The following is a 25,007-nucleotide window of genomic DNA, read 5'->3' on the forward strand; positions in this document are numbered from 1 at the left end:
TCAGATGGGCTACAATTTGCCCATCTTTTCTGGGCCGCTGGGAGGCTCTATAGAGAGAAGGGAGGAGGAAGTATTGTGGGAAATGGTGGCCCCATCTGGTCCTGCTCTGGCTCCAGCTCAGCCTTGGGTGGGAGGAGGCCCAGGCTGGGGGTGCCATTGAATTCACAGGTGATCCCAGAGGCAGGCCTTGCCAGGCCTCGGTCCTCATCTGTAAAATGGACTTCACTAATGGTCCCAAAGGCCCTTTCCCATCTGTATGAAAAGCGGATTCTGGTGAAGGGAAATGGAGACTTCCTCCCACAGTACCCTTGCATGTGACTTTTGGCCCAGTGATTGAAAAAAGAATCAGCCCCTATAGACCCCAGCTCCCGGCTCCCAAATCTCTACAATTCCCTGTCTCTGCTCCTCTCCAGATGGAGTGTGAGTGGGCAAAGGATCAATCAGGCAGCAGTAGGGACAGGCTGGGCTTGAAGGTTCCCCAAAGCTAATACTGAGAACAGTCACCCCCTCCCCAAACCCCCATCTCTTGGTGAGGCCAGATAGTGGTTCCCGCACCAAATGGTCAGAGCCCCTTGGAAGCAGGGCACGTGCTCACAACAATTATACAAAGAAACAGGGCTCCAGCCCCCACCCCACCCCACCAGGAGGTGAACTGAGATTTCACAGAACAAACAAGAAAGTCATTGAGGGGGGCCCTCGGTGACCACCCCCAGGATGTTGTTATTGCTTTGGAGCGCGCTCTCTCTCTTTATAAAGGCTGTGCAGACACCAGAGGGTAGGCTCGGGCCAGGTGTGGGGGGGGTGCACCGAGCCCTCTCTCCCTCTGTTTGGGACAGCCAGGCTCTGCCCCGTCTTTGAAAAGCTACCCCTGAACAACCAGAGCAGTGACGGCTGGAGAGAGAAGGCGCTCTCCTGGCTCAAAATATTCCAAATGGTGAGTAATAAACAAACAGCAGAGAAATCACACTGGTTAAAAAAAACAAACAGGGGAGGGGCTGATTCTGGGCCTCAGATTGGAGGCCATCCAGAGCCCTGCTGCCTCCTGCCCCAGCCTTGGGATTCCACCCAGCACAATCCCAGGAAGCTCAGGAGAGCTCATCGATAAAAGAAAGGGGCATCTCGGTCTCCCCTTCCCAGTGCAGCATGGGAAGCTCCTTGGAGGCGATATAACTCATCCAGAACATTAAAGGCTCCCCAGGGCTTAAACAGGTAGAGGGGAGGGGAGGGAAGGGGTTCCAGGTGGAAGAAATCACCTGGTCAACAGCCTAGAGTGAGGCCAAGGACGAGGCGGGACTAAACACAGCTGGGCATCCCATGGTGGAAGACGTCGTCTGATGGAGCCCAGGCCTCTCCACCGAGGAGGAGAGTGGGCCACCAGGCCCACAACCCTCAGGAGTGCTTCACAAATAAATCCGGAACCAAGGATAATACATCAGAACATCTGAGTATAAGGGGCAGCTCCAGCTCCAACCCTGGGGATGGGGGGAGGGAAGAGGAAGAAGGGCTGGCCTCCCATGACCCAGGCTCCAGGCCCAGACCCAGACCAGTGGGGAGACGGCTATCTCCTCTCCACCCCGTCCTGGAGCTCTGTAAGGACTATATGCAAGCTAAGAACAGGCCCCAGGGCCTGGAACACTAACTCTACCCAGCTAACCTGGACTACGCCCTACACAGCAGGGACTGGGTAATGAGGGGTGGTGGGCTGCTGGGTGCCTCCCAGGGGGAGGTGGCAGAAATGTGCTTCTACAGAGAGGGGCCAGCCTGTGTCCTCCCAGCATGCAAAAGGGCTTCCGTAGGCCTCGGGGAGGGCCGGGCCAGGAAGGCAGCTACCCAGGCCTGCTTGAGAAGGAATCTCCCGATTCTTACACTCATGAGCCAAGGTAGTTGAAGCCGGGGCAGTGGGTTCTGCCCTTAGTACAGGATGGTTTGTTTAAAAAGACTAAAATAGGGAAGCTCTGTTACCTCCCCAGACCCCTAGCCTGGAGGCAGAGGGGTGGACAAGAAGACCTCTGACCTCATCCAACGAGGAGGGATTCTCCTATTTGAGAAACCCTTGCCTTGGCACCACCAGTCCCAATCCCAACTTTACTCAGACTCCCTCTCCAATCCAGCGTCCCCAAAATTCAGAGATGGTGAGCTCTCTGGACTTGGGGTTCTCAAAAATCAGGGTCCCGCAGCTCCTCCACCAAAACGCAGATGACCCAGTTCTTTCCAGTCCACCATTTCCAAACTAGCTTGTTGCAATCCTACGGAGCAGGGCACCCTGGGGGTCTGTGCCAGGCCCAGGGCACCACCTCCTTTCCTTTGGTCCCTGCTGGACCCCAATTCCTAGAGCCACTGGAAGAGGGGCAGGCAGGAAGGGACAGACAGATGGACTCAGACAGGCTGCGGCAAAGCTCCTTCCACGGGCAGGCGGAGGGAGGCCGAGCTCCTCTTCAAGTGGGAGGCTCTGGGCCCCCTGGGAGCTGGCTCCGGATCCTTGCAAAGCTGCCCCATCGGCTTTGGGGCAGGAGTAGCTGCCTGAACCCGGTGCCGCAGGAAAGACACTTGCTGGTAATTGGCACCATGGAGATGGCCGCTGGGTTCTGGACTTGGCTCCGGGCAGCGAGCTTCCGAGGAGGCAAAAAATGGGGAGCAGTTGGACAGTGTCTGGGACAGGAGGATGGTTTGCTCTGCCACCTCAGTCTTTCCTTTCTCCGGATTGCAGCCACATCCACCAGGTCAAGAACCGGCCAAGTCAAAAGTGCAGCCAATCCCGTTGGGAGAGGGAAGGTCTCAGGGGGTAGGAGGCAAAGAGAGGGTGAGGAGGGGCCCTGGGGGGCAGGTTTCCCCGTTCTGCTTCCCCGCTGTGGGGGAGAACCCCGTCCTCCTGTATTCAATGTGCCCCTGGGCCTGGGGTCCCAGGTTGGGGCTGGGCGTTCTCCAGGCCTTGTCGGGGAGCCCCCCTCAACCCCGGCCCTAAGATCGCTCACCACAGGGCCCCACGGTGCTCTCAAGGGACAACTGGGACGCCTGCCGGAGCAGGGGGCCCGCAGCTGGGTCCACCATGGAGGAGGTGGGGAAGAGCTTGTACCAGCCCACGGCTAAGGTGGTCAAGTCCAACTCCTCCAGCAGCACACGGGCCACACCCATGAACTGCTTCCGCTCCATCCGCCCATAGTTCCCCCACACGATCACCTGCGGGGCAAGAGACACTGCGGGTCAGATCCTGCCAGTGCCGCTCACAGGCCCAGAACCAGACCCCAGGTCACCCCCATGCCCGCTGCATTTCTGAGTCCTGGGGCGGCCACCGCCTTAGAATGGCTCGAGCCTGACCCGATTTTCCTGGCTCTTGCTCGCCAAGCCCGCTGGCTTCCTGCCTCCCATCCAGCCCTCTCCGTTCCTCCCTGCACACCCTCCTCCGTCTCCGACGCCAAGCCTTGCGGGCTGGCCCTCCATGGTGAGTCCCCTGCCTGGTCCCCCCAGCCCCACCCCCACCAGGCCCTCCGCTTCCAGATCCTTGGAAACCCCTCACATGAAACAAAGTTTTAAAAGTGGCTGATAGACGCCCTTCCTTGTTTCCAATAGACTCCTTTCTGCAGTGCCTTCCCTGTTGTGTGGCCAACACTCTCTCTTGGGGCAGCCAGTTGGGGGGTTCCTGTGGCTGCAGGACCCTCATGTGCTCTCCTGTGGCTCAGGTTCTAACTCCATCCCCGCTATGAAGGTGGGCTGGCTCAGTCATTCCGTAGAGCCTGTCGGTGTGCACACACAGCTTCTGGGGTCAGACACACGTGGGTTCCAATCCCAGTCCTGGCTTGGTGGTGTGGGCAAGGCATCTAACCTCCTGGGGTCTCCGAGTTCTTGTTTCTAAATGAAGTTATCCCCAGTTTACCTCGCGGGTAAGGATCAAAGGAGTGGATGTGAAAGCTCCCTGTAAACTCTCGGCGGCTCCTCCAGTACACGGGGGAGAGAATAGCGTGAGCCCACGCTACCACACAGTGTGTCAGGAACTGCCCCAAGGCGACACTGGCCTTAGAGTCGATCTTCCCAACAACCCTACAAAATGCTCCCGTTTCTGTTGTTTCAACGGAGTCTGGGAGAAGTTAAATCATTCGCCCGAGGTGGCCCACCTGACCAGTCTTCAGGGCTCCCTGGGCAGCTGATCAAAGTCCATCTCTAGTGCATGGATGGATTAATTTTAAACCGGGGTTATGGGCTCACCTGTGTTCCCCCAAAACTCATGTTGAAGCCCTAGCCCTCAGAATGTGACTGTAATTTGGAGACAGGGCCTTAGATTCAAATGAGGCCATTAGGGTGACCCTAATCCAATCCCACTGGAGTTGTAAGAGATTAGGACACATGGAGAGACCACAGGGATGCATGTGGGCAGAACAAAAAGACCATGCGAGGACCCACAGTGAGAAGGTAGCCGTTTGCAGGCCAAAGAGAGAGGTCTTCGAAGAAACTAAATACCGTGATCTTGGGCTTCTAGCTCCACAACCATGAGAAATAAATTTCTATTGTGGAAGCTACCCAATCGGTGGTCCTTGGGTACGGCAGCCGTCACACACATTCCAGCTGGTGTTCGGGTCTCACGCATGGTGCTGGTAGGTCTGTCCCACTCAGACGTCAGTCGGAGAGCTCAGCGGCCAGGACCCCATTCAGATGTCTGTCGCCCCCCCCCCCCCACATCCCAGACAGGGCCGTTCTCTGGAGCTTCTCCGAAGATGCTCAGGCCAGAAGGCACAACCTTCCTCTGGTGGACCAGATGTGGCCCCTAGATGGCCTTCTGGGGTTTTACACTGTATCTGTATGCCTCTAGGCTGGAAGGCTTTTTCCAAACTTTTGGACAGGGATGTACAGTAAGACCTTTACAGCCTTACACAGCGAGTATGTGGGATTCCCAGTTGAAGCAAGTGCCTCACCAACTACGACTTGCCTAAGAATGACAAATGTTTTCTTTCCATTCCATTAAACAAGCAAACAACTTGTTGAGAATCGCTAAACTGATTTCACAGCACACGGATGGGTCTTAACCCTCAGGTTGAAAAAGTCTGCCCTGGACAGGCCTGGGCTTCCCCGTTTGGAGAAAGTCCCACTGTGCTGACCACTTGCAATGCTCGGGGCCTGCCCTCACTCGCTTTGCCTGCCCTGGTTAGAAGCAAGACCCGGAGGCACTAGCTAGAGTGCCCGAGTGGCGGCTCTCAGACAGTGGGCACGCGGCTCCTGCAGGCATCCGACCTGGCCCTGCCGACGCCCACGATGGGCGGCTATTCCCAGCTCCACGTCTGAGTCACCCTGAGGACCCTCCTAAGGGCCAGGGGACCACACGCCTCTCTGGATCCTCAACGCCTCCCAGTCGATGATCTCTGTGCTCCAGGCCAAGCCCCGGGCTTCCAGAATGGCTGTGTCGACGGTGGATAACAACAAGAACAATGGCAGCAGCTACTGCAGACCTTCTCTGGAGGTAACACGAACAACCCCTTCTTACAGATGAAGCCGCTGAGGCTCAGAAAGGAACCTGTTCCAAGTTGTACTGCAGAGCTCAGATCAACCACGGTGCTCTACTTCCTCCAGCGGAGGCCCTCCAGAGACCTCCCCTCTTCCCAGGAGCGCTCCCCTCTCCCTCAGGAACTGCACACACACACACACACACACACACACACACACACACACACCCGCCAGGGCCCCTCACCTGCAGGACTTTGCCCTGGGGACTCTCAGGAAACAGCAGCACCTGGTTATACAGTGGGTCCAGCGACTTGCGAGCGACTTTGGTCTTCTTCTTGGCAATGCAGACGCCGTTCTCCAGCAGGTAGGCCTTGATGTAGGCCGCTGAGGACAGGGGCCAGCAGGGTGACTTCCAACTGGGCCCTCAAATGGTGGGCACATGGCACAGCAGAGCGAGGCTGCCCACCCCCTGCTGAGGGTCAGACTGCCCCCCTCTGGGGTTTTGGGGGGGCAGCCACAGGGGTGGTAGATACGGATGATGGGGTGCAGCCAGCATTGGGCGGGGCCTACTCCACCCCCTCGGGGGGGCCTGCCTGCCTCCTCCCTGCCTTTGCTCACTCTGCTCTTACCTCTTTCCTCTCTCAGTCCCTGATTTGCTCACCCCTTCCCCGGCTCCCACAGTCATCACGGACACATTCGGTCAGCCTGGGTGTGCCAAGCACCCATGTATGGGGGCATAGCCATACACAGGAAAGCTTCTGTCCTCCAGAAGCTCAAACCAGTTGGGAAGACCAATAAAGTCAACTGACAATCTCAAGAGCATCCCCAGAACAAACCCTAAACCACTAGTCCCATGTGAGTCACTAGAGTTGGGACAAAGGGGTCCCCCTGTAGTTGGGCCCGATTTTCTCTCTTCTAGACCCAGATACCCTTCAGGACCTCCTCCCCGACGTCCACCCTTGCCTTGCAGAAGGAAGGGCAGTCCCCACACCTGGCAGTGTCTTGGAGCCTGGCTTGGCTGTCAGTCCCCGAGCCTGGATGATGTCCACTTCGAGCTGGCCATTGCGCTCCTGCAAGCCGATCTCCACATCCCCTGCAAGAGACCCCAAGCAAAGGGACTGGGAAGTGGCTCATAAGCTCGCCCAAGGGCTCAGCCCCTCCTCTCTACTTAGAGATGACACCCCCTTCCCCTGCTCCCAGCCCAACACAAGACCAGAAATAATTCCAACATGAGTGCCCGGGCTCTGCTGAGGGCTTGGCGGGTGCAGACAGGGCTCTAAGCTGGGTGCTCAGTGGATGCAGCCAAGGTAGAGGGGGCAAGGAGAAAGACACAGGGCATGTGGCACCCCACCCCCGGAACAGGTCTTGGGGCACTCACCCATCGGCGTGGTGGCCAGGGTCTGGCGGCCCACAAACTGCGCTGGCCCCATGCTGCCGAGGAAGTCGCTGAACTGCGCATCTGACGCCAGGCAAACTCCCCCGTAGTTAAGGCTGCGAGAAAGAGGAGACAAAACCAAATGTTCCCTGGCGCTGACTGAGAACTCTGATGACTCAGGCAGTCACCTCCAGAGCTCCCCTCAGTCCCCGGGGATTCTGTCCACATCCATCACCCAGCCTCAGGCAGACCTCTGTCCTGTCTCTCCCTCCTTCCTTCTATGTTCATGGCCCTAACATCTCCACTTCGACTCCAAAATTCTAGGGCTTAGCTTTTGTGTCCGGTACCATCCCCTCGCCTCTCCTCACCAAGCCTCAGGTTCCACCTCTAAATGGGTCTGATGGTACCTGCCTCTTGGGGTGGTGGTAAGAAGCCTGGGAGGTGACGCTTGTCAGTGCCTGGTTCCCGTGGCTTAGTGGCACGACACTGGTTGTGTGGTCCAGAGACCAGCAGCATCTCCCAGGAGCTAATTAGGAACAAAACTGCACCGCACTCCACCCCTACCTGCTGAATCAGAGTCTGCCTTTTAACAAGAGCCCCCGCAGACTTGTTTGCACCTGACCGTTTGAGATGCATAGGACCAGTGGCTCGACCTCAGAGGCCTGCATTTGTTGCTGCTACAGGGCTGCCCAAAGGCCACTGCCCTTTCTGTTGGGATGAGACCTCAAATCTGCTTTGAAGAGCCCCCTCCCCAAGGCACTGATTCCCATGGAGCAGAGCACAGCAGGCTCCAGGGTCTGGGTATGAGCTTGGCCTGGCCGATCAGCACATTCCTCCCCTTGGCCAGTGCTGGCTCAGAGATCTGCGCATGGCCCAATTCAGCCCACAGGAATCTGGTTAGAAGCTTCGTGTGAACTGCAGGGAGTGAGAAGCTCTCTTTTCCCACCAGACTTGAACCTCAGACAGAAGACTGGAGCCATCTCGCTGCCATTCGGAAGCCATCAGACAGGTGGCCTTGCGTAAGATCCTGGATCAAGTTCTACCTGAAGCAAGATACATCATCTCTTTTTTTGGTTCCATAAGTCAATAACAACCATTATTCTTACAAATTATTATTATTTTGCTTCAGCCAATTTTGAGTTAGTTTTTGTCTCTCATCTCTGAAATGGGAATAATAATGTTCCCATTTCCTAGGTCTGTTGTATTAAATGAGATGAGTACTATTATCTTTAGGAGCAAAGCACCGGCAGCCCACTTCCTCATCTGACCCTCGCTCCAATCCCAGGAGGTTGGTTCTTCACATTTATCACCACTGTTCAGATGAGGAGGCCCAGGTCCTGCTCCGCCTAAAGCCACAGAGCTCCCAGGGCAGTCAGCGAATACAACACTCCCAATGCCAATCCCTGGTGACTTTCCACCTGGGCAGGTCCCAAGAACACTACTGGACTTTTAACAAGTGCCTACTGTGTGCCAGGTTGCCCGGCAGCAGCCAGGGAGGTCTCTGAGCAGGAGGAGGAAACCGCCTTGGGGCCTCGAGGGCACAGTATGCTTGGTTCGCTGCCTGAGAGCATCCCCCCCCCCCACCAAAGCCCCCCTCTTTGGAAACCTGCTAGGATCTCAGCCTTGAAGGAGCAGGAAGAGCTTCCAAGGAAGGTGGGGTGTGGGGATCCACTCCACACGTGTTTCCCCTCCTGCTCTGAACCACTGGTCTGCCTTTCCCAAGGGACAAAACCCTGTACACAAGAACTGACCATTTTGCTGGGGAAACGTGTTGCTCCTGAAGAAATGACCAAAGAGGACAATATAACAAGACACACGCAGTCCCCGGCCCACCTACTTCAGGTTGGGTACCTCAGTCCCAAGGGCTTACAATGTGCCAGCACCCTCGGAGCTCCAGGGCTTATTCAAGTGCTGTCCTCATGAGCCATACCCTCTGGTGTGACTCCTGCAGTAGCTCTAGGGAAATGGGCATGATTTTGTTTAGCTAACATCAAGGACACTGGGGTTCAGCGGGGGAAAGCCACTTGCCTATGGTCACACAGTGATAGGGTGGAGAGGCAGGATTTGAACCCAGGTCTGCCTGTGGAAGACACCTTTCAGGCGGCTGCCATGGCATACAACACCCTCCCCTTGTCCAGGACTGGTCCCAGTACACAGGTGGGCTCCTGGAAGTCCGGTATGCTTTTCTGAGTGTGGGGAATGCTCTGCTCATCTCTTCCTCCTGGAGAGACAGCTTAATCTGTCTCCTAGCCTTGTAAGCAAGTGTGGCCAATGTGAGCTGAAGGGATACAGGCCCCTTCCAGGCCTAACCCCCACGCCATCCGTTTTGTGCCAGCCTCAGCCAATGATAGTAATGCCAAAGGCTAGAAATGCCTGGGGCACTCACCTGGGCCACCGTGCGCTTGCCACAGACATCTGCCCTCTCCAAACCAATGTCAGGACTGGACCAACCCTTGTGGTTCTTACTATGATTGCAAGATGCCCTTCAGCAACAATCATCAGGAAACTTTAAAGAAATAAAGGCTTATTACCTACAAGACCTGGGAAATTGCACAGCACACCTGGGGCTACACAGCGAGGTCGTGGGAAGGGGGGCACGAGAGAGAGCACAGACCAGGGGTTCTGCTTTTATTGGGGTCAAGGGTGGAGGCCTAGGGGTTCAGGGTTCACTCTTTATTGGTGAATTTAAAACATAAGAGCGGAAATTTAAAGCACGGGAAGAGAAAAGACAAGTGGCCCAAAGGGTCAGCTACCGAAAATCAATCAAGATCTCTAAAACAAAAGAGCCTCAACTGTGGAGGAGGTGGCCCCGCTCTTTGTGTCGCTGACAAATTTGTTTGCCTCTTTGAAATGAATGCCTCAAGCAATCAAAGTTGAAGTCAGGCGCTGGCATTACAGAAAAAGAAAAGAAAAGAAAAAAAACCTGCCAGGGGTCACAAGACACCATCTCATACCCATTGAAATGGCTACTACCAAAAACAAAATAAAATTAAGAAAACAAAATAACAAGTGTTGGCAAGGATGTGGAGAAATTGGAATCCTTTGCACTGTTGGTGGGAATGTAAAATGGTACAGCCTCTATGTAAAACAGGATGGCAGTTCCTCAAAAAATTAAAAATAGAATTACCATATGATCCAGCAATTCCACTTCTGGGAGTATGCCAAGGAAATTGAAGGCAGGGTGTCTGAGACACATTTGTACACCCATGTTCACAGAAGCATCATTTGCAATAGCCAGGAGGTGGAGACAACCCCAAGTGCCCACCAGATGAACAGTCTATACATAAAATGGAATATTATTCAGCCTGAACAAGGAAAAGAAGTTGTGACACATTTTACAAATGGGGATGAGTCCTGAAGATGTCATGCTAAACAAAATAAGCCAGTCACAAAAGGATAAATACTAGGTGATTCCACTGACATGAGGTATTCGAGCAGTCAAATTCAGACAGAAGGATGGTTGCCCGGGGCCCGGGGGGGAAGGGAGAATGAAGAGTTCATGTTTTATGGGGACATTAACAAGATGAAGAGTTCTGGAGGTGGATGGTGGTGATGGTTGCACGATGGGACTGTACTTAATGCCACCCAACCGACACACCTAAAAATTATGACGGCGCCCGGGGGGGCTCGGCCGGTGAAGCATCTGACTCTTGATTTCGGCTCAGGTCATGATCTCAGGGCCGTGAGCCCAGCGCTGGGCATGCAGCCTGCTTAAGATCCTCTCCCTCTGCCCCTCCCCAACCCCAGCTCCTCTGTTTAAAAAAAAAAAAAAAAAATTGCATGCAATGATAAGTCACAGGGATGAACGACCCAGCATAGGGAAGACAATCAGTGACACTGTAATAGGCTGTATGGGGACAGATGGTACCGAAGCTGCGGCGAGCACAGCATAATGTACAGCGTTGTCCCATCACTATGCTGTACACCTGAAACCAATGTAACACTGTGTCAACTCTACTTCAATTAAAAAAACTGTTACGATGGGGGCGCCTGGGTGGCTCAGTCGTTGGGCATCTGCCTTCAGCTCGGGTCATGATCTCAGAGTCCTGGGATTGAGCCCCACATCGGGCTCCCTGCTCGGCGGGAAGCCTGCTTCTCCCTCTCCCACTCCCCCTGCTTGTGCTCCCTCTCTGTGTCTCTGTCAAATAAATAAAATCTTAAAAAAAAAACAAAAAACTGTTACAATGGTGAGCTGGTATCCTGTGTATTTTACCACAATTAGGGGAAAATAAAAAAACTTCACATATGATCTTCTCTTCCCCCATCAGGGACCCTAATGATGGTGAAGCCACAAGAAAAAGGGAGCCTGGGCCCAACGACCAGAAACACCTGCACTGAAATTGGCATAAACAAGAAACGAACGTTTTCATTCAGTCATTGATTAAAGAGGCCGGTTATGGCAACTGGCTTTACTTAAATACAGTGCCCCTGTCCCCTGGCCAGGGCTGATGGATCCATGGCTTAGACACCTGCCCAAGCTCGGTCAAACAAAAATTCTCTCTGGGAAACAAAAAAGGAGAATCCCAGAGACCGAAAGTCATGAGGACTGAGCCCTGTGCGTGGGCCTCACCAAGAGCCCCAAACTAGTCCCCCAGTCCTGGCTGCTCAAGTTCCTCCCTCACCCATGTGAGGTGCCTGAGCGGTGTCCAGTAAATTCGGTTTCTACTTAAGTTATTGGCAGGCTTGATGGCAGAATGATAATTTGACACTGTAGCCTGGGTGCTTTTCCTTTTCACGATCTCCTACCATCCCTGCCACCCTCTTCCACTGCCTCAGACTACTGCCTCAGACAAGTAATAAATAGCCCAGTAGAAGGCAGTAAACAAGGCGGTCAGATTCTTGGCCTTCGGGTTGCAAATCCAAGAAGAAACAGACTTAGAGGGATATGTGCAAAAACCAGGCTGTCCTGTCCCCAAATAAACCAACGACGACCCCCCAGCCTGAGGGAGCAGTGGAAGTCAGGGAGGAGGGGAGAGTGGGGATGCTGGAGGGTCCTCGGGGAAGGTCTGGGTCCCTGGATGGGGTTGGTGGTGCTGAGGCCCGAGGGGAACCCCCACACAGGCCTGGGGAATCTGAAAACAGAGGGGACCTGTGCCCATCCTTCCTATTGGGTGGAGCTAAGAAAAGGGCATGATGCTTTGCAGAAATGGCTGCCTGGTATCTTGCAAGTGACCCTGTGTCTCTGAGGCTCTGTGCGTCCCTCCAAGCCCCAGAGAAGCATATGTTCCTGCCGCACCCGAGAGAGGGCCAAACCAAGACAGGCAGAGGAGTACTGAATCCAAGCAGTCCGGCTTCTGAATCTATTATCTCAGCAATTATGCAACAGTCTCACAGAGAAAGTATGGGGGAAATAACTTAAATATCTAGGGACAGAAATGTGTATTCTTGCAAAAATCCTTAATTAACAGCGCCAAGGCTAAGACCTAGACTCTCACGACTGGTGACATGGGCCTTCCTCCTCGGCCCTGTCTCTCTTCCACCCTATGCTCCTGGCCATCTGTGGGGTCCAGGCTCCACTTTGTAAGGAGAGTCTGGGCTCCAAAAGCCCAAGAAACGGTGGTGCCTCTTGGGGTCCAAGTCACTAAAGGGTCCAGCCTCCCAGGCAGAGCGAGGCTTCTGCAGCCTGAAATTGAAAGTTCCCTCCAACATCATCATTGTCTGCACCTCAGTTGCTGGTGGGATTGTGAGCAGACAATGGGGAACTGGCAGGCCTGGTAATTAGCGGTAATTGTTTATAATATCTGGGAGGCTGCCTGATTTCCCATCCCAGGGTGCCTCGCCGGCTGCCAAGGAACCAGGCAGATGCCCCAGAAACCCTGAACGGGTTATCACAACCTCCATGGGGCTGGAGGAAGGAAGAAAGTGGTGGCAGATTCCTGCCGGCCTGAGAACCGACTGTACCAGAGATCTCACTCCACCTCGGGGTCTTCCCGGGAGTAGCACAAAAGGCAGAGGACACAAAGTCCGAGCTGGTTCTAGTCACTGGTCACCTGCTTGCTGTGTGATCTCTGGCAAGCTGCTGGTGTCTCTGCACTTAAATCTTCTCATTTGCACACAAGACCACGCCTACCTCCCTCTTGGACAGTGTGTGCCATTCGTTCCGTGGGTGCCTTTAAAGCCTCTACCAGCTTTAAAGGTTTCAAAAATCTCTGCTCACAGGGTCCATTCGCAAAGGGGTGGGAAAGAGCCTGCTGAATTAAATACCGTGCACATACTACTACTTAGACCATGCCCTGTATGCAGCAGGAACTCAATAAATGTTCACTGCCAAACCCTTCTGCTGGTCCCAAACTGGGAAAATACAGTGGCTGAGACTGGACTTTGGCCTAAGACAGACCTTGGATTCCAGTGCTGTGCAACCTGGGGTAAGTTTTGTAACCTCTCTGAGCTGCTGTTTCCTCATGGATGAAATGGGGATAAACTGTAATCACCTTACTGAGTTGCTGGGGAGAGTCAGTGAGATCGCGCGGGCAGGGTGCTCAGCACGGGACCCAGCACACATTATATGCTGAGGAATAGATGCTGGCGCCTGCTGTCTGGCCTGGGAGAGCCTCTTCTCTCTCTCCATGGTACTTTCATGGCACTTCTGACTCCAGACCTGTTTGGAAGTGCAGCATCTGGATGCCTGAGACCAAGCCCAGGCCATGGGGGGTAGGTGGGATGGGGGAGCATAGAGGGAGGGTTGCAGCAGGTGGTTCCTCTTGAGGACACACGCCAGCCACACGGGTAGAGGCACCGGCCTGAAACAGGATTACAACCCGTGGGCCGCTGGCCTTTTATTTTGTGTTAATGGTGAAATAAGATTTCCTGCATTTCCAATCTTGTTAGTTTTGTTTGTGGAGCTGAAACTCATTTGTCTTTTAGTATTAATCTTTGTGCTCCGTTTGGCCCCTGGATTTTCTGTGCTCTCAACAGTTAAAGAAGTAACTGGGTTACTTGGGGGTTGACTCTTCTCTTTTCCGGATGGATCACCTGTCTCAACTGCATCCGAAATTAAAAGGCTGTACAGCCCTCATGGTGATTATAGGTTATGTGGCTCTGATAGGTTTTAGTAGTTTATGGGTTCTCTGTTCTTCCATTCACTGTCTGCCCCCATGTTTCCTCCCATCCATCTGCCCTCCCACAGACCTACGGAGCCTCCACTACACTATAGTTTGCTATCACGCAAAACAGACATTCCTAAAAATCACTCTGCAGGGCAAAATCCTTCCAGAAGAAATCACAGGCCTTCCGGGGAAAACAGGGTTAGGGGCACAACACCCAAACACTCTGTCAGTATCACATATACACAGACACACACACAAGAAAGACAGGAACATAGTAAAAATGGGAGCACAGTCTTTATACACATTAAACGGTTAAGAAATGCAGACAGACTACAATAAATACGGTGCTTTACGTAGGCGACGTCCTAAAGTTTGCTTGTGGAAAATGTGTGTCGGAAGGATTTCGGCCCAGGAGTTGCTGCAAAGTGGAGGAGGAGGGCTGTCTGGAACGGGGTAGGAAGTTGCAAGGCCCGGTGTGGACGGGACACAGGGCAGGAGCTGCGGGAGTCTGGTTTACTCCCATGTGGGTGCAGTTTTCTGCGTTCCCCTCGTGTTTCTCATGGACGAAACGCACCTGAGCAAAGGCGAAATCTGTATTGTGCTCAAGCTACTCCCTAATACTTCAACTGTGTTGGAACAAATTCACGTTTTCAAAACAAGCGGTGTCGTAGAATTGACTGTATGCCAGGAGACACAGAATCCACAAGCCCGACTCCCGCTTCTCAAGCATCCAGACGTTTCCAAACCTGCCCCCAAGCACATGAGTGTGGCTCATGGGCATGATGCCGGGGATTTGATTTACTTTTTTATCCATCCAATAAATAACAGAAAGGGAAACCAAGGCACAGAAATGTTACACAACCCCAAGATCACTCTGCTGGAAACTGGCAGTCTGGCTCCAGAGAGCATCTGCTTAACCACTCTGCTCTGCTGTGTCTACGCGCCCTGGGGGGACCTTCGCCTTGCCCAGAGCAGCACGGGGCGGGGGTGGGGGAGGGGGAGGGGTTACTGTCCGGGCTCTGGGCACTGGATTTGAATCCTGACCACACTCCGCCCCACCCCCGGCTTGGAGCTGTGGAGGTACATTCTTCACCCCTTGGAATCTGGGTTTCCATTTGGGTGGGGCAGGAATAAACAGGATACCCCTCAGTGCCGTTGTTAGTACTAAACGAGATGAACTTCTGAGAACTCACTCTGGCACAGTCAAATGTACCATAAATACGAGTGCTTACAAAACGGACCGCCCCCACCCCCCCACCTCGGGTCTCCTAGCCCAGAGCCACATGTAGTCACAGGCTGTCCTTCAGGTATGGACCATTACAGAGCAGAGGTGGGCAAGAGAAAGGGGGTCCCAGCCACCCACCGGGCCTCTGGGGCCTTTGGTGATTAGGGAAACAGCCTTGGCAAAAACGTGACCCCGAGCCCAGGTGCGGTGGTCACGCACCAGCTCCCACACCCTGCTTTCCAGGGCTGTGGGCACAGTGACCCAGACGCCCAGGGAACTGGATGTCGGTGACCCAGACACCTCAGGACAACGAGGGACAGAGGGAAGGAGCAGGAGGGGCTGTGGGAGCCAGCTCAAGAGCTTCTGGCACCCAGAGAGGATGCTGGGGCCCTGATTCTGCGTGATGGAGGCTGAGAAAGGGCTGGAAGGAGTGGATGTGGGGGTGCTTCTGCTCATAGCACCTACCCATTATCCACCAAAATTTGCAAAATGTCACCTGTAGGCCAGGTCCTAGGCTGGGCAGGCACTGAACTCGGTGCCTAGTGGGACAGACAAACATACCCGTGACCATCACGACCGAGGGGTGGGTGCTGTGGAGGGCAGAACAGGCCGCGGAAGCTGCTGATGCAGCCAGAGGATTCGCAGCCCTTACTGTTCCCCCTCATCTGCCCACACCCAGGCAGACATTGCTAATCAACCTCCACACCCCTGCCAAGGCTGGATGAGGCTCCAGAATCCTCTTCCACACAGCAGCCCAGGGAGCTACTATCAATTAACTGGAGTTGGCACAGGAGATGAAGCCTATGTGCCAGTTCTGAGCTGAGATCTGGAAGAGGAATGAGTCAGAGGGAGGAGAGGTGGGAAGGGCAGTGCCAGGTAAAGGAAGTGAAGACCTGCAGGGGAGACGGAGGGGAGCGTGAAAGGCTCAGGGCGCTGGAGCTGGGGGCACATGGCCAGGGCCTGGCGCAGGTTGGCAGGGGTCAGCAGAAGTGCGTGCTGAGTGACAGACTGGAGTTTCGACCAAAAGGGAGGCTTGCGTGCATCCAGGCAAGAGTGAGGAGTGGCTCGGCTCTGCCAAACCCACAGCTGTTTCCTTCCATCCTTAACAGAGAGAACTCCAATTTTCAACCAGGCAGAAAGGGGCTCAGGGAAGGAAAGCCCTTCCCCAGCCCCAGGAGACACACCAGGACCAGTCCCACCTGCTGAAATCTAGGGAGGGAAAAGCTGAAGGGACTCACTGAGCCACCACACCACGCTGGAAGCGTCTACCTCCCGAAATCTTGATGGACACAACCATTAAATGAGGGAAAGAATCAAGTGTAAAGGTGAAGGGCAGATTCCAAGGCCCAAATTTGAAGCCTGGCATTTGAAGTTACTTACTGGCTGAGTGACCTTGGGCAAGTTAATTAACCTCTTTTGGCTTCTGTGTCCTCGTCCGTAAAATGGGGACATTCACAGGCTCAGCGTCATCGGGTTGCTGTGAGGATTAAATGGGCCAATATATATAAAAGCGCTTTGCACGGTGCCTGCCCATAGCAAGTGCTCTATGAGGCTTAGCTCTAGAACATTATTCCCACTGGGCCAGGGCCTCTCAACCTCCATGTGCACACGGACCACCCCGAGAGCTTGTAAAGCTTCAGATTCGGATGCAGTAGGTCTGGGGTGGAGCCATTGCATTTCTAACAAGCCCCCAGGGGATGCTGACACTGCATTTCTAACAAGCCCCCAGGGGATGCCGACACTGCATTTCTAACCAGCCCTCAGGGGATGCCGATGCTGCTGGACTGGGGGCCACACTTGGAACAGCAAGGGCTGATGTCACTGTCAGCTAATATGAGGCAGTCTGGAGCCCAAGGATCTTCACTGACAGAATGGCCCCACCCATACGCATCCCTTCCCCAGCCCAGAGACCTGGTGAGGATGCAGTATTTCCAAAGTTCTCTACGCCTGTCCTTGGCAGCTCTCACCTCACTGCGAGCTGCTCGGTCAGTGCAAGGCTGGGGCTCCCAGGTGCCCAGCCCAATTGTCTAGCACACTGTAGGTACTCGATCATGTTTGCTGAAAGAAAAACCCCTGTGCCCACTTGCAGGAATACACACGCCAGTGATCCAGGGCACTGGCAGACAGATACAGATCCAGCAGCACCAGGGGCTGTGGGCTCGCAGGGGCTGCTCGAGCATGCTGGCTCCTCGTAAGGCTCAGCTGGGCTGGCAGGAGCCCAAGGGGAGGACAGTCACACCCCCTCCTATTTCAGAGCCTGGCATCTGGGTCCTACCAGTGCCCAAAATACCTCCAGAACAAGGAGGAGGCCGACCACAGCTCCACGTACCAACCCCCCCCCCCCCCGCGTCCTTTCTATGCCCCTTCCTTGCCCAGGTGTTATGTGGAGTGGAGGAACCTGGCTGGGCTCCATCAAGACTCAGATCCTCTCTGGAGGGCAAGACTCTCCCCTCTGCTAGAACCAGCACCCTCCAACCCACCTTATCCTTCCTCAGTTGGGCTCAAGATATGCACCCCAAACCTTTTGATGATCACAAATGTCACAGCCAACATCAATCCCGTGCTTGCTCTGTGCTAAGTACTTTACAGACACAATTGCATCGGGGGTGGCTCCCTGTGTCCAGTAAGATGCAACTGGCCACAAGGAGCAAAATACCCAACTAATGGGCTGAATCAACAACAAACAACAATAATCAAAGCCAGTAATAACAGAATAATAGGGCATGCTACGTGCCAGCCACAGTCCTAAGCGCTCGTACATATATTAATTCATGTAATCCATACAACTCTAAGAGTAGTCTTGGTGTGCTATTACTGTCCCCTTTCCATAGATGAGGAAACTGGGCTTACAGAGGTAAAGTAACTTCCCCAAAGTCACACAGCTACTAAGAAGCAGAAATGAGACACAAACCAGGCCTGTCTGACTCCAGGGTCCTGGCCTGGAATCTCAGACTCTCTGGTCCCTTAAAGCACATTACAAGAAATGACAAGAGCCACCTCCCAAGCACCTGTCATGTGCAGGCATCAGCTCATTTCTCCTGCACGACACCCTCCTGTGCTGCTCTCCCCGGACAAGTCACGTGGCGTCTCTGAGCCTTCTGTAAAATGGGGCTCTGGGTTTGACTCCCCGCTCTTGCTCCCTGCACCACGCTGCCCTCCCCCTGAGCTGCCTGCGAGACCAACAGACAAGATGTCGGCCAGCCTCCTGGAGCTTAAGAGGCCAAGGGATGTGCCCAAGGCCATCCGGGGGTCAGTGGCAGAGCCAGGACAAGGCCCCAAACCTCCTGACCCTCTGGAACTCGGCAGAGACCCACTGCTACCCCGATGCCTACAATATCTTCCTCCAAGTGTTGTTGCCTTGCCAAGTTTCTCAGGTTAAAGAAAACAGTTGTTCCCTTCCTCCTCCTCCTCTTCCTCTCCCTTCTGCCTGTCCTCCTCCTCTTCTCGCCCTCCGGAAAGCCTCCCAAGGAAGTGGGTGGGACAGCAGCATCTGCCAAGGCAAGGCCATTCACAGAGGCCGGAGATGCCCAGTTTAGGAGGGGCTGGGGGTGGGAAGGCTTCCAGCCAGCAGGAACCCCCAGCTGGGAGGCAGTGCCAGAAACGGGAGAAGAGCAGAAGGTGGTGGCTGAGCCCCAGCCGCGCCCCGGTGTCTGCCCCCGGACAAGCCACTTAGCCAGTGCTGCCCAACAGAACTGTCTGCGAGGGCAGAGATGCTCTATACCTGCACTGTCCCAAAGAGTTGTCACTGGACACTTGGAATATGGCCAGCGCGACAGAAAAACAGAATATTTCATTTTATTCCATTTAAATTAATTTAAATAGCTACGTGCCTAGCATCCACTGTACTGGACAGCACTGCTTTAACCTCCCCAAGCCCCAGTGTCCTCATGAGGGTGACAAGAACCCCCATACCCCTGGCTGAGGATGGCCAAGACAAGGGAGCGACGCGTTGCCATGGAATGAGCCCCCAGTGGGAGTCAGGACTCCTGAGTTCCAGACCCGTTAACGTGCTCTGTGATCCAGGACAAGCTCCCCAACCTCTCTGAGTGCCCTGGTCATCTGTACAATAAGAAAGTCACTTGGGAGCAAAGTTTCTTTGCTAGGGATCCATGGATGGGCTCTAGGGGCATCTGGGAACCCGCTCTAATTATGAAAAGAGTATGTCTGTACGACTGTGTATGTGTGTGAGAATGTGTGGGACTGTGTGTGTGTTAGGGTGTATGTGCACATATTTCTCAGGGGAAAGCAGGCCCAAAACTTGCCCAAAATTCTCAAAGAGGTCCATAATTGCTACAAAGATGAGATCCCCCCAGTCTGGAGTAGTCTTCCCTCAGGGAACCTTTAAAAAATGGAGTTCCGAGCTCCACTCCCAGAGACTCTGACTCAGGGCACAGGGCCTGCAATCTGGAGCGGGAACAAGAACCCAGTGGTGCTGACATACAGTCAGGGAGAGAGAACGCTGGTGAGGAGGCGGTCAGACCTAATATATTTTTTTTTTTTGAAAGATTTTATCCATTTATTTGACAAAGAGAGACAGCGAGAGAGGGAACACAGCAGGGGGAGTGGGAAAGGGAGAAGCAGGCTTCCCACTGAGCAGGGAGCCCCATGTGGGGCTCGATCCCAGGACCCTGGGATCATGACCTGAGCCAAAGGCAGACGCTTAACGACTGAGCCACCCAGGCACCCCCAGACCTAATATTTTATGGTTTGACATGTGTGAAACTCCTTAACAAGCAGTATTAATTATGTATTTTTAAAAACCAATCATGATTTAAGAAACTAAGAAAGTAAAGAGGAAAGAGTAACATCATGATAAAACCCATCTCGACCCCCTTCTTTATTTTTGCCAACACTGACGTACGGCACTCACGTGCCAACACTGTCCTCTGCTTTCTGTAAATAGAAACCCACTGAATCCTCACAACGCCCCTCTGAGGCTGCCCCTATTACCCGGTTTTACAGATGGGAAAACTGAGGTGCTGAGAAGGGATGGGCCCAGGATGGTGCAGCCCGTGGGCCGTCAGGCACTGGAGTCTGCCCCACACAGCTCTGCAGCACCCTTGGAGCTTGCTTGCCCTACCACCTCCCTTCTGCATGACCGCAGTGCTGAGCCAATGCCCCGCCTGGCCTGAGGCTGAGCCAGGCCTCCTGGCTGGCGCTGCTCAGCCCCTCCCACCCCACACCACAGGGGCTGCGAGAGCCAGGAGGGCTGGCAGCGGGCCGGGCCCCACACTCACTTGCCCTCTGAGCCGTAGCTATTCATGCTGTCCTCAATGGACTCGTGGCTGGCCTGGCGCAGGGTCCGGCTGGGCATCTCCACCGCCAGGCCGGTCTCCGTGCTCCTCTGGATGGCCCCCTTCAGCCTCCGGCTGTCCCCTTCTGGGCAGAGAGGCCAAGAGAGATGGGGAGAGAGACATAGGGCGGGAAGGGACAGAGAGACAAGTCGTCTGGTTAGTGGTACAGTGGCTGGTGGCTGCCCAGTGTCGCCCCGCCCCCTCCAGTCCACCAAACTCCTCCTACCACCTGCCTCACTTGTACCCCCTCCCTGGGGTGGCCCTGCCCTTCATACCCACCCACCAAGCAGCATCACAGGAGTCCTGTAAATGGACGGATTCACTTACAGGTCCCTTTTCTCCCCGTTGAATTCAACACTCCCCTGCAACTCTCTACAGATCATTTCTCCTCCTCTTCAGCTACTCTTTACTGAGCACCTACTATGTGTCATACTCTGCTGAGTGCTTTGCATGGATCCGGACCAGGTTTTCCCCACCTCAGCAACAACTGGCGGTCTAGACGGGATCCCGCCGAGTTGTCGGGGCGCCCTGTGCATCGTGGAAGTTCTCTCAGTATCCCTGCCCTCCATCGATTCGATGCTAGTAGTACCCTCCGGTCCAGTGGGGCAATCAAGAATGTCTCCAGACATTGCCAAATATCCCCTGGGGTGGGGGGAGCAAGTCACCCCCGATTGAGGACCACCAATTCGACCAGTGGCTCTGAAACCAGACTGCCCACGTTCAAATGTGGATCTCTTTCTCACTGGCTGTGAGACTCTGGGCAAATCACTCAGCCTCTCTGTGCCTCCATTTCCTCCACTGTAAAATGGGGAGAACAACAGACTTATAACAAATGGCCCTCTGCCCTTGCTATTCCCTCCCCTCAAACACCCTCTCCTCTGCCAGTAGCTCACTCCTTTGCTTCCACTCTGTGATCAAACGTCATCTTAGCCAAGGCCTTCCTTGACCATTCTCTGGCCCCCACCGCCCCCTGCCCCTCTCTGTCCTATCACCCTGCTCTGGCTTTCTTCCCAACACCACCCCAGACATGTCTGTGGCATTACTGGTTTATTGACCAGCTTCCTCCGCATAGCAGGTGAACTCAGCACACGGTACTTTGCTTTGTTGACTGTTGAAGCCCCAGGGCCAAGAAGAGGGTCCAGCCACAGTAGGTGCTCAATTAATAACTGCTGGATGAACGGATGTCTGCCCGGAGAGTGGTCTTAATCCTCAACCCCCCATGAGGTAGATGAGTCTGTTCTCCCAGACTCAAGGGCATCAAGGACACAAGACACAGAGGTTAAGCCACTTGTCCACACCCATAGAGCCAGAAAGGGGGCGGGGGGGAATGACGGCACCAGGAATTGACCCCAGGAGGGTCTCTTTGCTCCTTGCTCCACAGCCTGGTGACCAGGGTGAGTTTTACATCTCCTGCCCCCCTGCACAGACTGCGGGTGTACTGGAGGTGAGGTAGATCTTTAGGGGGATCTTCCCCATGAAGATCTACTTCTCTCTACGAAGTCTGGAATGAACTCGTATACCTCAGGGGCTTCCTCAGTGCTGGCTGGCCAACCCACCAGAGCAAAGCAGTGTCACCCAAACCCCATCATCCTGCTCCCCAAGAGGTAAGGGGACCTGGGTCTGCGTGCCAGGAAGCAGAGCAAGACCAGGACCCTCCCACTGGCCTTCTCCTGGCCTCCCTCCTCCTTCCCTCCCTGACTTTGAAACACACACAAACACAAACACACACACACACACACACACTGTGTGTGTGTTTCTCAGAGTGTGTGCCCACGTTTGTCTCCCACATGTATCTGCATTATTCAGGCACACAGATTTTCACACTCAGAAAAACACACGGTAACACAGAAACACGCAGGAATAAACATGCAAAGACACAGAGTACGCTAATGTATGTCTGAGCGTTTTTGAGTGTTTCCACGAGTCTCCATATACCTATCATTCTGTGTTTCGGAGGCTAACTGGGTATGTGCCAGTCATACACACAGATGCACATCCATAAGAAGTATACGCCAACCCACTCAAGAAAGCACACAGAGAAACGGACACTGTGCATTTCTCCGTGTGTCACCTGGGTGTTTCTGAACACGTGGGGGAACACGTGTGTCCCCGTCTCTCTGCTTCCCTTCATCCCACCATTTGTTCTTTCCCTAAGCTGTATCTGCAACCCACCCAACCACTTCTATGTGCCTCTGTGTGTAGCAGGTGCTAAGACAGAGTAAGATTCAAAACCACGCACATGCTCACTGAGAAGCACAGACTCACAAGCACAGAGAGATGTCCCCCAACTCCCACACACACAGTGCAGACACAGGTCCAGGGACAAACCCCACTCCCCCACACTGGGGATACAAACCCAGAACCTGGCACCCTGCGGGCAGGCTGCAGACACCTGCCTGGGCTTTCTACCTCCCCACAGAGCCCTGTTCTAGAGACTCACACTGGCTTGTCCCCGCCCACCAGGGTCTGACACATTTCTCCTGGAAGAGGGAGAACCAAAGCATGACGCAACTCAGTCCCCACGGGGGTTAAGGAGGAGGCTTGGAAAGGTGTGCTTCACATCTGCGTGGCATTCTGCAGCACCAAAGCATTTCACATCCAAATCCCTATATGAGCCTCAGGTGAGGCTGGTGTCACAATCAGTCGGGGCAGGCACAGAGTTCCAGCTCTGCAACCACTGGCCGCCCGACCTTGGGCAAGTCGGGTAGCACGACCCCATGGAGCTGTTGGACATCTGCCACAGAGCCCGGCACATAGTAGATGCAAACAGAAGTAGCCACAGTGACTGCAGAGTAAGACCTTTCAACACTCCCCAAATTTGCTCACACCAACTACCTTGCAAAATTTTCCCCAACATGCCACCTTCCCCACCACGGGAGTCCCCAATGTGGTGCCCAACCACACCAACAAGGTCCACCATCTCCCCTTGGCCATCCGATCCTCCACTGGCCATCTCTTGCTGACTCAGTCAAGGTCCCCAAAGTGACTGTACCAACGCTTTCACACTCCCTACCCTGTCACCCAGTCACCCCAACCAATGACCTTTCCCCCACTTGGCTGAAAAGATGTGTCTCTTTGACTTGCTCCTTCTCACTTCCAACTTGCACCATCCTCAGACCTTTCAACAAGCCTCTCAACCCTCTCCTGCTCTCTCAGAGTAAGAGGGTAACCCTTCTCTTGGCCAAGGCTGATCTGCCACCTGTTCTCCTCATCCCACCTCCTCCCACTCGCACCAGGAACAACTCCTCCCATTTGTCCTCTCTGGGCCTTGAATCTGCCACCTCTCCATCTTCTGCTTCTTTCGACTCCTCCTGCAAGTCTGCTCAAGGCCTCGCTTCTTCCACCACCGCCTTCAACCAACAAACTCCTTCCGAGCACAGAGACAACCACACACTGTCGTTTCTCGCAGTCTGGCTTCCACTGCATTCGCACAGCTTCCTAAACCAGTCTCCAACGGCTGCTCGTGACCAAGTACAACGGCCTCATCTCAGCCCCCAGCTCCTGAACTGTGGTGCTTCCAACTCACTCAGTGAACATCTACTGAGTGCCTTCTGGTCCAGTGGGAAGCCTTCATGAGGATGTGAAATGTGCTTCTAAGGGCTGGTCTCCACTGATAAAGCGCACGTGGATGGAAGACAGAGGAGAGCTTCAGCCTCTGCTTTGGGTCCTTCGGGTCCCAGAAAAAGACCCGGGCGTAACCTGCTGTAGCAGACATTGCTGACACTCCACCCACACCTCACAGATCTCCCTTCTTCCCACTCCTGTGAGCCCCACCGCCAAACTGGGCTTCTGAAAGCCTCTCCCTGCCAACTTTTTGTTTGTTTCTCAGTCTTCCTTTGGCTACTGAGCCCACGTTGCCCCCACACAGCGAGAGGCAGAAGTGCCTGGGGGTTTATGATCCGTGATCCCCTTAATCAAAGCCTAAATGGAACAGGAGAATGAACCCTCAACTCAGGTCCTTCACCTCAGGTCAGAACAACTCTGAGGCATAACATGCGCTCCAGAGGAACCCTCTGAGGTGGGGTGCTGGAGCTGCCCTCGATCCCACATCCCTGCATGCTTCCTGCTTCCCCGGTCTCCTGTGGGGGCACTTCCGTCACCTGCACACGAATCTCATCTCAGGGTACTTTTTGGGGAAATGTGACTTAAGACACCTGCCTTGACCAGCATCCTAAGGAAGTCGAAGTTCAAAAATCTTTGCACAGGTAGATTTCAGCATCATGATGGGAACACCATTCCCTTCATGAATGTGGTGATAAGAACAGCTGCTGCACAATGAGTGCAGGTAAGGAGAAGGGCATGCTCTCCAAAGGGATGGTTAAGGGGAGCAAATGAGAAGCTACCAATGCCCCATTGGAGAGGCTTGGAGTTTGAGTCCTATAAGCTTTGGGCACCAACTGTAGCTGGCTACTGTAATGTACAAATAAATGGGAGTTTGGATGACCCACTTTTGGCCACCCACTCACACTTGCTGCACCCAAAACTTGAACTGAGCAGCTTGAATTCTCTCCCGCGGGGTCCTAAGTCCCTCTTCTCCCAATTCGCACGGGGGCGGGGGCGCAGAGTGTGAATAGCTGGAGTCCTGCCAGGAAACAGCAACAACAACTTGGGGTACCAACACCATTATGTACTAAACA

General features: G+C 54.2%; 1 protein-coding gene across 2 annotated transcripts in view; it reads right to left on the minus strand.

Annotated features, from left to right (window-relative positions):
• Positions 1-1,514: 1,514 nt before the first annotated feature.
• The window catches only part of RIMS4 (regulating synaptic membrane exocytosis 4), a 58,598-nt gene continuing 35,105 nt past the window's right edge, over positions 1,515-25,007 (minus strand). Inside the window, exons 2-6 of one of the 2 annotated variants that reach the window (XM_021689169.1) lie at positions 20,314-20,452; positions 6,809-6,921; positions 6,422-6,523; positions 5,675-5,814; positions 1,515-3,177 (exon numbers count right to left, since the gene is read on the minus strand). In XM_021689169.1, coding sequence (XP_021544844.1) covers positions 2,959-3,177; positions 5,675-5,814; positions 6,422-6,523; positions 6,809-6,921; positions 20,314-20,452 — 713 coding nt within the window. In that variant the 3' untranslated portion in view covers positions 1,515-2,958. Of the gene's footprint in view, positions 3,178-5,674; positions 5,815-6,421; positions 6,524-6,808; positions 6,922-20,313; positions 20,456-25,007 lie in introns of both variants that reach the window. The other variant, XM_021689170.1, reaches the window with a different exon arrangement.

This window comes from Neomonachus schauinslandi, chromosome 10, assembly GCF_002201575.2.
Source record: "Neomonachus schauinslandi chromosome 10, ASM220157v2, whole genome shotgun sequence".
NCBI lineage: Eukaryota > Metazoa > Chordata > Mammalia > Carnivora > Phocidae > Neomonachus > Neomonachus schauinslandi.